A 10,963-nucleotide genomic window follows, 5' to 3' on the forward strand; every position below is an offset into this window, starting at 1 on the left:
AAATCAATTTGGTCTCATAATAACGTATAAATACTTTGTGAGCAACAAACACGGGGGTGTGTATTTTAAACATTGTACATTTAACTTAAAAAGTACTGGACATTTCTGAATCTTATGAAAAAAAAAATACTTAAAAGCCAAGTTTTACATAAATTAAAATGGTCTCGAAGAAAAGTTAATAAAGACTTTACTTTGAAGCCCGTTAAGTACAAACAAATCAGTTAGCCCTTATTACTGTCATTATCTACAACGACCGAAAAATATTTAAATTTTGTATATTTTTTTGTATGAATCAAATAAAGTTGAGGAAAAAATAAACCCGATATCTAAATTCGGGTGTTGCTCTGTCATTTAATATGTATACTGTATATTTAAGGCATAACTGGCGATGGTTTAAATGAATCCAGCTAAACTCGCAGGACTTTAAATCACAATTGGGGGTTAAATGGGACCTGACTGCTGTGGTTACGTACATATTTTTCAAGGATGATGGTTAAAGACGATCACAGAAACCCTCTAAAGAAAAATATAAATAAAGGAGCACTCCACAGATGTAGCTCAGTTGTCTTATGATGAAGAATAGGACTGCTTTGTCCCCGAAAATGGTTATATAGTGTATAAATCTCTGGCTCTGAAGGCAACAAATACTTATTTAGAAAAACGGCATAAAGTGGGTGCATAGAGTTTCAAAGATAGGCATAGTGAAGTTTTAAACGAGGCCTAAAATTAGTTATGGAAAGTGTGGGATACAGTTTATTTTTATCTTACCTTTTGCTGCATCAATTTTGACAATTATCTTACAATCTGTCTCTCAGAAGTCTTTCAATTTAATGGAATTGCAACATGAACAGATATAACAATAAAAACACCACCATTAACAGCAGCAACGGCAATACTACTACTACAACTAATAATAATAATAGTAATTAGTATAATGTATAAGATTCTTTTTTTTATTATTTACAGAAAGCACATTGATACCAATAAGCCTTTGTATACGATTTTTTTTTTCACATCTTTGCAGTAGCTTTGTCAGCTGATAAAAAAAAAAAAACTGCTGAGGCCGCTCGTTAAATCGTGACGTCACCAACGGTCTGACAGCAGACGCTGCAGCCATGGAGGAAGTGAGAGGTGAGTGAGAGTCTCTCCTTAAGTGTCTCAAACGATCTGTTCCGCCGATATACTTTCAGCCTCTTAACGTTGCCACCGTTTGTTTACACGACGTGATGCGAGATGCAGGTTACTGTTGTGACAAGACTCCACAAAAAGCGCGATGCGAGCGAGCATCCACCTCGTTGTGTCAGCCGGGGTTGTGTTTGTTTCACGGGAAGCTGATGCGGACTGTTTGCGCAAACGAGCGGCACGCAGCGTGGCGTTTCGGACACGTCTTACACGTCTCCACGAGAAGTTTAGGTTCACTTGAATGAAAGCGGCGAACAGAGCCTCTCGGTAAATGTAAAGCTGCTTACTGGACGCGTTCCTGCTACCGGACGTTGCATCGTCAGCTGGCCGGTGTTGTGCCAAATAATGTGTCGCCGGCGGAATCTGTTCCCCTTGTTTCACTGTTTAAAACGACGGCATGTTATTTCCATTCAGGCAGCCGGTGGTCATTTCTCGCTGTTCAAATGTGACACACCTTCAGCTGAAGTAGCCCACGAGGCCGGACATGGCGTCAACAAACCAGTTTGTCCACCTTCTAAAAAGACAAGACAGACATAAAGTATTACTCTCGGTTGCCAGTTTATTAGGTACATCTACATACATGTAATGCTGCCTACTTGTACTGTTCATTGTTTTGTTGAATAAACTTTGGAGGATGCCATTTGTGGAAACTGCATGGCATTACACGGAGAGTTGTTCCTGTTATTTAGTTTTCCTTATTTGACATGAATGAATTGGAGAAAATAATAGAAACACCTGAGAGTATAACACAGTCTGAACATGATGGTATGATTTGTTGGTGTCTTTTAAACTGTCAACTGAATGTATGTGCACCTATCGGTAGAATAGACTTAGATTTAGACTTTAGACTTTATTAATCCCACAGTGGGGAAATTTAGTTGTCACGGCACCATAGAAACACGGGTAGGAAGACAAAGATTACAAATATGTATACAATAAAAATGAGATGGATAAATATACTTTTTTAGAAAAAAGTAAGACCAATGAATGAATGGTCTCTAATACAATATTGGATTCAGTTTTGCTTTCATTATAATTTAAGAATAATCACACACTAACTTTCCCTCCTCAGTGTTTCCCCTGACCTGTGCTGTGCAAAATTATGCATGGGGGAAGGTTGGGCTGAACAGCGAGGTGGCCAAACTGGTGCTTGGTGGAGACCCAGTTGCTGTCGTAGAGGATGGCAAACCTTATGCAGAGGTAAGGTCCAGAGATGTGGGGTGTATTATATCTTTTGAAAGTGAGTGTATTTATGCCCACAAAAATCCCTGGATAAAGATATCACTTGAGATCTGGCCTTGAAATGTCGGACCCCCATGTAGCTTGTTAGAATAACTACTCTTATGAAGCAGTTTTTGTAGATGGAAACGCATATATTGTCTGCACTGTGGGATTTTTAACATTTTGAATTCAGCTCCATAGTGTTCATACTATAGAATACAAAAAAATGCACCATTCGTTTAAAATTCGAATGATCACAAATTGAATGTGTGGAACTGGTATTATCTTCTTGGTTTTAAATGTGGTGTTGTTCCTGAGTGTCCTGTTCTCTTCATGCCTTTATTTAGTCTTTCTTTATTTAGGTACAGCAGCTCTGCAGGGTTTGTCATGAAGGTCATAGTTCAGATTATGGCAGCGGTGACATTTTCACATAGCATGTTAATGTCACATGGTTGTTCATGTTGTCATGGTTATCTACATTGGGCAGTATGGATGCCTGCGGTACATTATGGGACATATTGTTTAGCATGTCTGTGACATGTTAGGTTTTATCTTATTATCACCATAAATGTGAATTGTGATACTTGTTAGTCGACACATTTGTTCGGTTGCCTTCCAGTATTTTTATTTAACATATTTTAGTTTTGCTTAACAGGAAGCTGACATAAACCAGCAGTGATAGCGAGTTAAACATGTTTGCATCATTATAAATCATGGTGATGGAGGGTAAAAATACATACATGAATGAATGTTATTATAAAAAAATCTGTAAAGTGAATGGTACTGAAAGTATGAGATGATGTAGGTCACAGGCCAGGACCGACCCTGGAAGGACACAGGTTAATGAAACTGTCCTGTGCTGAAAAGATCACAGGTTTAACACAGCAGTCGTCGTCACTGTTTGCCCGCCAACACGAGTCCTTTAGAGACTTTATCCCTCATTTCCATTTAAGGAATTAATATAACCATCTCACCCAAAGTGAATTACAGTGAGTGCGATGGTGAGGATTCCTCCCTCCTCGCTGAATAGAACTCAATCACTTTGGATTACAGCATTAGATAAATTGAGTAAATGTATGTTTGCAGGTCTTTGTCTCAGACAGCCTGGGAACAATGTGGACTCCCTTTTCAAAGCTTACTTTAATCAGTTCTATGTGTTCAGATTTAGTGCTAATCATGAGGAAAGGGAAGGAGTTTGACATTCACTTTCCCTTATAGTGTTCGGGTCAGGTCACGGTTTTGTCTGAACCTCCTTCCAGTCACAAACTTAACATTTCCAACCTTTAACCTCCTGCCTGCCCCAACCGCCGGAGTATTTTCAAAATTGTTGAATGTACGTACTCATCATCCATCTAAAAGTAATGCTGTCTGTTCCAGTTGTGGATGGGTGCCCACCCAAAAGGCGATGCCCAGATTAAAGACAACAGGATCGCACAGACCACCCTGGGCCAATGGATCGCCCAGTTCCCCGCCAGCCTGGGCTCCAAGGTGAAAGACACCTTCCAGGGTCAGCTGCCTTTCCTCTTCAAGGTCCTCTCTGTCAATACAGCTCTGTCCATACAGGCGCACCCCAACAGGGTGAGTACACACACACACACACACACACACACACACACACACACACTTCAAATACTCCATGAGCTGACACATTATTCTGAAATGGATATTCTACAGTAGAGATTTATTTAAATGCACTCAGCAATTCAGACCAGAACATTTTCAAATCAAAAGAAATACACCTGCAGTGGTGCACTGTGATCAGTATCATCAGAATATATGTATTCGTCAAGAATTGTTAGTATATATTATTTGTATGTCATTAGCATTTACATTAACTGTGATTGGTGGAGTTGTATTGTGGGTAATGTAGGAAAGTTTTCAGAACAATGTGTGTAATAAAATCCATTTTTCAGGATCTGAAAAGAACTTGAGTTAATTATGAGGGCTGTGTGTTGGAGATAGTTATCTGTAGGATCGTCATATTGTTCAGTATATCTGCTGAGAATGAGAGGTCCATTCCTAATTACAATGAATCAGATTTCAACTAGTGGCTGGTTGGTTCACTCCTAAGCTTTAACTCTTTATGTTGCTGTCACCTTAAAGGTGTATTTAAGGCCAATGAAGGCAAATTTCAGCTGTATTATCAAGTATTTACCGATAAAGTGCTTTACAAAAAATGTACATGTAAGGTTAGAGATACTAAACTCTGCATGGTTTGACCTGTTTTACTGTGAATGACGAACATGTTAATATTTTTAACCTAACGTTTTGGTCACAGCGTTCAGTGCAGGTTGGTGCAGGATGTTTGAACAGTGTTACCATTTTCTCTGCTCATCCTCTTTCTTTTCTGACATTATGTTTGGTCAGGAGTTAGCTGCTCGTCTCCATGCTCAGTTTCCGGAGCACTATCCAGACAGCAACCACAAGCCAGAGATGGCCATCGCTCTCACCCGCTTCGAGGGTCTCTGTGGCTTCAGACCAGTGGAGGAGATCCTGGGCTTCCTTAAATGTGAGTCATAAGAGGCCCCCACAGGGTTATCAGATGATAGAAGAGCAAAGGTGTCAAAGCCAAACATACACTGCATTTCAGAAGATATGTGTTCCCCAAAAGATAAATTCATACTTCATAAATGTGTGTGTGCATTATTTAGCTGTCCCAGAGTTCCACGCTCTGGTGGGCAACGAGGCAGCGGAGGAGCTGCGGTGCAGCGTGGGAGATGCTGTTCGCACGAGCCAGGCGCTGAAGAAGTGCTTCACCAGGATGATGAACTGTGAGAAGAAGGTGTTCGTAGATCAGCTCAACATGCTGGTGAAGAGAGTCACTGAAGAGGGTGAGCAGGCCGAGGACAGAAGACAATCATTAAAACTCCCAACATACGGCACAAAAACACGTCATTCTTTCTTTTCTTTTTTTCAGTGTATTTAGTGTAGTTGGTTTGTCAGGAAGCTGTTAGCCACCGTTTGGGTGTCAAAATACTGCATGTGTGTAAAAATGTAGCATTTAGTCTCTTTTTTTTCTTTGCATTGCAAATCTCAGAAATGGAAACTGTCAAACCTTTTCAGAACGGGGATTTCTCACTAATTGGCAATTCACTTTTTAATCTGATGCAAGTGTGTTAGAAAAGGAAGTCATCCACCAAGCTGTGGTTCATAGTGTGTAAAAACAAGTGTACATTAAAAGATTATTACAGAGGAGGATCTCTGTGTTTCAGAAAGGTAAATGATGATGAAGTTACTGCCAGCATCCTTAAGTCAGGTCCATTTTATTGACATTGTCCAAGGATGACACATTTGCCTTAAGTTGTTTTATATATTGAACTGTATACAACACCCTCTGTCCCTTGGTTTTGGTAAGGAAACACTTAAAAAAAAAAAAAAAAAAAAAAAAAAAACAGAACACAGAGGTCTACAAATCACAGCTACTAGATAAAACACTGAAATATGTATTTTGTACAAATAAAACAATCAAAAAACAAGAATACCTTAAAAAGAAGACAAGGAAGGTGCTGTGCGTCCTTGTCTAGCAGTAATATTTTTAGATGCTCCTACCACGAGTCAGCAAACATCAGTCATTCATCCTTTCCAGTAGTTCTACGCATGAAGAACTTTAAAACACACATAGAGAAAGCACAAGGTTTCTCTGCTCTTGTGAACATGTTTCACTGACACGTTTCCAATCATGGATGTTTGTGACCCCTGCAGGTGCAGCAGGGAAGGATACTTCAAGCAGCAACGGTGACCTGTTGCTCCGCCTCCACTCTCAGTACCCCGGAGACATCGGCTGCTTCTCCATCTATTTCCTCAATCACATGGTTCTGGATCCAGGCCAGGCCATGTTCCTGGGAGCCAATGAGCCTCACGCTTATTTGTACGGAGGTCAGTGGGTCATTTTTATTTTACATTCATGACATTTAGTACGCTAGAGCTCAAGTATGGTTTCATTTTACATTTTATTTTTGTCAACTAGGCCAAAATCAATCTGGCAGTAGCTTTTTAATCCTATGCCCTCTGTCACTCTCAACCTCTGGCCCAATGGTTCCTACTGAAGACATAAATCTTTGAAAGCGGGTCAAAAATATACAGTTTCACTTTGTTTAAAATTGGCTCAACACTATTCTAAAACAGTGGATCACTGCAGTTTTTTGCAAATGCTACTCACACCACAAAATGCTGAAAGGTAGCTTGTCTCTAAAATCTAAAATATCAGCTGGAGACATCGAGTTTTGGTGTCATTCCTTCCCAAACATATTCTCAAGTGCTTCTCTATGAACTCAGCAGTTTGCTTAACGGAGACAGATAGCAGTGTCTTCGCTAACAGCTGCCTCAGCAGACCGAAATGCAGCGCACCTAGGAGATGTGTTTAGTTGACCTTTTTCTCTGGAAAATTGGCAGTCTTAACTACGGAGGCAGATAAGGTAAGTGGAGGGGAGGAAATCATTCCTGGAAGTCATTGAACATCACAGGCTGATTGGATCTAACATCGTGAAACTGTCTGGGAATTGATTTTTCCATTTGCAGGACAGTCGACTGCCCAGTCTGCTTATTCAAAAATGACTTTCCCTTTCTGTCTCTTTCTTCATCCGTCCAGACTGCATCGAGTGTATGGCCTGCTCGGACAACACCGTGAGGGCCGGACTGACACCCAAATACATCGATGTCAACACCCTGTGTGAGATGCTGAACTACAGCCCCGCCTCTGCCTCCTCCAAAATCTTCCCCTGTGTTCAGGATGCGTCAGACCCCTACGTGTCCGTGTACGACCCCCCGGTGCCAGACTTCACCGTCATGAGGACACAGGTAGGACGTTTGTGTGGCGGATGACATGTTCTCACAACAAAGCGTCAATATTTCCGTTTAAAAAAAATAATAACACGCATTTATATTTAGTGATGACAAGCACATTTTCTTTAATAGACATAAAAAAAACAGTAGAGACCATAGCATGCACAAAGTTTCTGCTAACAATCCCACAATGCAGTGCTCTGCCTTTTATTGATATAGTACCTACTGATTCAATTAAATTTTACATTTCTAGCACTGAGTCAATGTCATTTCAAGCAGCACTGTTCTGTTTTAAGGTACAAAAGAACATAACAACATTATAGAGATAAAACAATCACTTAATACAAGAACTCCCACATAAGTGACAGCTGGAAGGTAAAAACTCATTTTTGATCTCCAACAGATCCAAGATTAGAGGTGGGCAGCGATCTGCCAGTGACGATGATGGTTTAAATCAAAATCATGATTTACTAATAGCTATAGAATAAACTAGTGAGTGTCTGTTATAAAGCGAGTGTCGTAAATGAGCAAATGAGCCACAGATAATGTTGTTATTGAGGCCTGTGCTTTTGTAACTGTGACTGGCTGTGGAAAAGGCTCATCTATGCGTCGACTTGAACTGCTGCCGTCATTCATGTTATTGCTTACACCCGTGGCATAATAAGTATCCGACATGAACCCAATCCAAATCACAAAATATACCTCCACCAATGCGAGGTCTCAGGATCGGTTGTAGGTAATTGTCTTATAAAGTGTGTACTGATCACTTTACAGGTCTGTGGCTGTAAAGACATAACCGTCTCCCACTTCCTGTCCTGCAGGTGCCGGCCTCAGTGAAGCAGTACACCGTTGCTCCCGTCGACAGCGCCAGCATTCTCCTGGTAATCGAAGGCGACGCCACGGCGACCTCCGCTGCCGCTCTCTCTGACGTCACCCTGAAGCGGGGCACCGTCCTGTTTGTCTCGGCCAATGAGAGCGTCTCCCTGCACATCACCTCGCAGTCTGGGATGAACCTGTTCCGAGCCTGCTGCCTCCTGTAGTCGTGAGTCTGTGAATGTGTGTGAAAGCTCATACTACCCGTTTGGTTGTGGTTTGACGTAGCAAGGTCTGTACTGCATTACGGATTGAGCCCGATGACTGATGTGCACTTTTTTGGTGGGTAGTATCAAAGCTAAAGGAGATTTCAGACCTAGAGTGAAGGTGCCCGCTGCTCCCCCTTAACCCCAAACTCAACCTGTGGACAGCTGTGCCACTTCCAGCAGTTAGCTTTAAAATCCAGCGGCTGGTTTTTAATTGGGTATAACCACTTTTTTTTACCTGTGGTGGTACAAGTACAACTTATAGGTGCTGGACAGAGGACGCGTATTACGGATAAAAAGTAAAATATGTTCACCACACTCAGATGCCTTGATGATGAACATCTAATGATGCGATAAGTCCATTTAGCTGCTGTTCTGGAGCTTATAGTCAAGTTCTCAAAGAACTGAGAAATGGAAATTTGAACATCTGTGAACCCTGAACTACTGACAAACGATTTACTACTGAAGCTCATGCAATATGACTAAAAGTTTCAGAGCCGTTATTGAATGGAAATTAGTGCTAGGTTTCTTTTATCCAACAAAGACAGAGAGATGTGGTTGAAAAAACGGAGGAAAAATCTACCTAGTGGAGTTTCAGGTATTTCATCAAGAGCTCCCATTGTGTTCCAGACATTTTTACTTTTTATTCTAAGTACAGCTGTACATTTGAATTTTTCAGTCTGGGGTAAAGTTAACATGCGCTAGGAGTAATTTGTTCCAACAGCACTGAAGGATATGTTTACACTGGTGCAGCACAACACCGCTCACTGCTTTAGACAACCTTGTTGAGGACGGATCACGTCTGTTTTATGAGCCAGCAATTGTCTTACCCGCAGCATCACTGGTGCAACTACACTATCTGTTTTAACTTCAGCTTCAACCTTTAAAACTCAACTTAAAAAATAAACTTTAAAAAAAATAACATTGTTAGTATAACAATCGAGACTATATAGTGTAATACTGAGATGCCTGTGCATGTTTGATTTACAGCAGTGCTACTACAGAGGGCCACAATGAGGTTGACCCTTCTGAGTTATTACTGCTTTTGACTGTTACCAGCGCATGTTTACAGTCTGATAACTTCTCATCAAAGTAGTGAACAATCATAAACTTAAAAGAAAAAGAAAGGATGGGAGCAGGCGAGAAGGGCCCTCAGTTTCTACGTCCCATGAAGCATGACTACATGGGAATCAGGAACGCTTTTCGATTCAAACGACTAAAAATGCACTACAAATGCTTGTTTGCATACTTACATACAGTTTGACCCAAGCGCGTGAACACATCCATTTCTTGTACAGTTGTACAACTAAATGCTGCATTCAATTTTATATTGTATTTCTCAGAGCCAAATTTTTTGACTTTATGTTTTGTTGTTTGTACTGATTATTCAATACGTGACATCACATACTGAGAAAAATGATCCCTGAGTTAAACTGTATGATAAGGTTTTACGTGTCCATTATGATATCACGGGTGAGTGCTTTGTATTCGCAGTATAATCTTTCCAACATGTCGGTACAATATCGTGACTGGATGGTGCAAACGTCTGTATAATATTCCAGTTCACACCGCGGTCGATCTGGATTCCATCTTGTTGTAATAGTTTTTATAGGCCATGTTGACTCAAATATGAGTATGAACACCATCAGCCTGCCAACCTACCAGTGAAGAAATATGTCTCTGAATGAATGAAGCCCTTCTAATGCTTTTACCTTCGTCATGTTAGTGATGCAGGTCGATCTCCAAGCTTGTCCCGTATTTAGATGCACTAAACCTTCAGCTATTCGTCCTTGCTAAGATTGTTGAAAAATGGACGACTATTAAGAGAAAGAAGGATGTGAATAGTTCATGTCAGATCATATATTCTTTGTTAATTTAAAAACCATTACCTAAAATCCATCCTCCTGTGTCTCTGAAAACATAGAAGCTCCTCATTATTTTCTCAACAATCCACCTTCTGTTGCCAGTTTTCATGTGATTTCATTTTGTAGAGGTCACTGTTTCAGGATCTGACCTTGAACGTCAACCTTTAATTATCACACGTTTGTTACTGATCTCATTTTAAGTCACCTTTTACAATACAGTACATCTATGACTGCACAGAGGTTATTTTTTGATCTTTTAGGGTTTCTTCTTTTTATTTTTAAACTCATGTTCTTCAAATGCACACAGATCTGAAGGCCACTATCTTGTTTTCGTTCACCTTGGTGGGAACAGTTCATGGTACATTTCTCTAGTCAGGGCATGGTTAGCATTTGAATGTGGTGATGCTGTAGCATGGGACTGCAGCAAACGTGTATGTAGAAGTGGTTTAATAAAGCCTTGTTCTGTTACTATACTGTCTGAACTCTGTTTTGTGTCTGCATGTAGCCTTTGTCCGATCAACCTCCCAATACCTGCAGCTTTTTACATCAGTACATGTCTCATGTTTTAGTCTTCAAAGTTAGAAAGAAACATTGTCGTTTCAATATGTCAAGTAAAATTGCACACTGATGTATTTGCTGAAATGTGTAAGGAGTTTTATCTGATGTTTACAAGACTACAGCAAAAACACTTCATTGCTTTGAACATCAGTTTGATTATTGTTGGTGTATTTTGGTTAAAATGTGTCACTGCACGAGCAGATAATACTGGAACAAACATTCATATTACCATATTGTTTTCAGTCATGTCTCACAGCCCTTAAAAACTTAAGTTAC

The 10,963-nt window shown here is 40.3% G+C and overlaps 1 protein-coding gene across 1 annotated transcript; it reads left to right on the forward strand.

The window, feature by feature from the left end:
- The first annotated feature begins 1,081 nt into the window (after positions 1-1,081).
- Positions 1,082-10,616, forward strand: mpi (mannose phosphate isomerase). The gene is made up of 8 exons (XM_069162868.1): positions 1,082-1,131; positions 2,255-2,382; positions 3,781-3,981; positions 4,771-4,912; positions 5,055-5,234; positions 6,106-6,279; positions 6,992-7,200; positions 8,007-10,616. The coding sequence occupies exons 1-8, from the start codon at positions 1,116-1,118 to the stop codon at positions 8,223-8,225; spliced, it is 1,269 nt and encodes a 422-aa protein (XP_069018969.1). The 5' UTR covers positions 1,082-1,115; the 3' UTR covers positions 8,226-10,616.
- The last annotated feature ends 347 nt before the right edge of the window (positions 10,617-10,963 follow it).

The sequence above is a fragment of the Embiotoca jacksoni genome, unplaced genomic scaffold (assembly GCF_022577435.1).
Source record: "Embiotoca jacksoni isolate LCO1_2020_lvr unplaced genomic scaffold, fEmbJac1.0.p SCAF_3, whole genome shotgun sequence".
Lineage (NCBI taxonomy): Eukaryota > Metazoa > Chordata > Actinopteri > Embiotocidae > Embiotoca > Embiotoca jacksoni.

Bases quoted from the DNA above. Each gene is read 5' to 3' on its own strand.
- mpi (XM_069162868.1), top strand. The intron at 3,982-4,770 runs GTGAGTACACAC...ATGTTTGGTCAG, and splicing joins TACAGGCGCACCCCAACAGG to GAGTTAGCTGCTCGTCTCCA. The intron at 7,201-8,006 runs GTAGGACGTTTG...CCTGTCCTGCAG, and splicing joins TCACCGTCATGAGGACACAG to GTGCCGGCCTCAGTGAAGCA.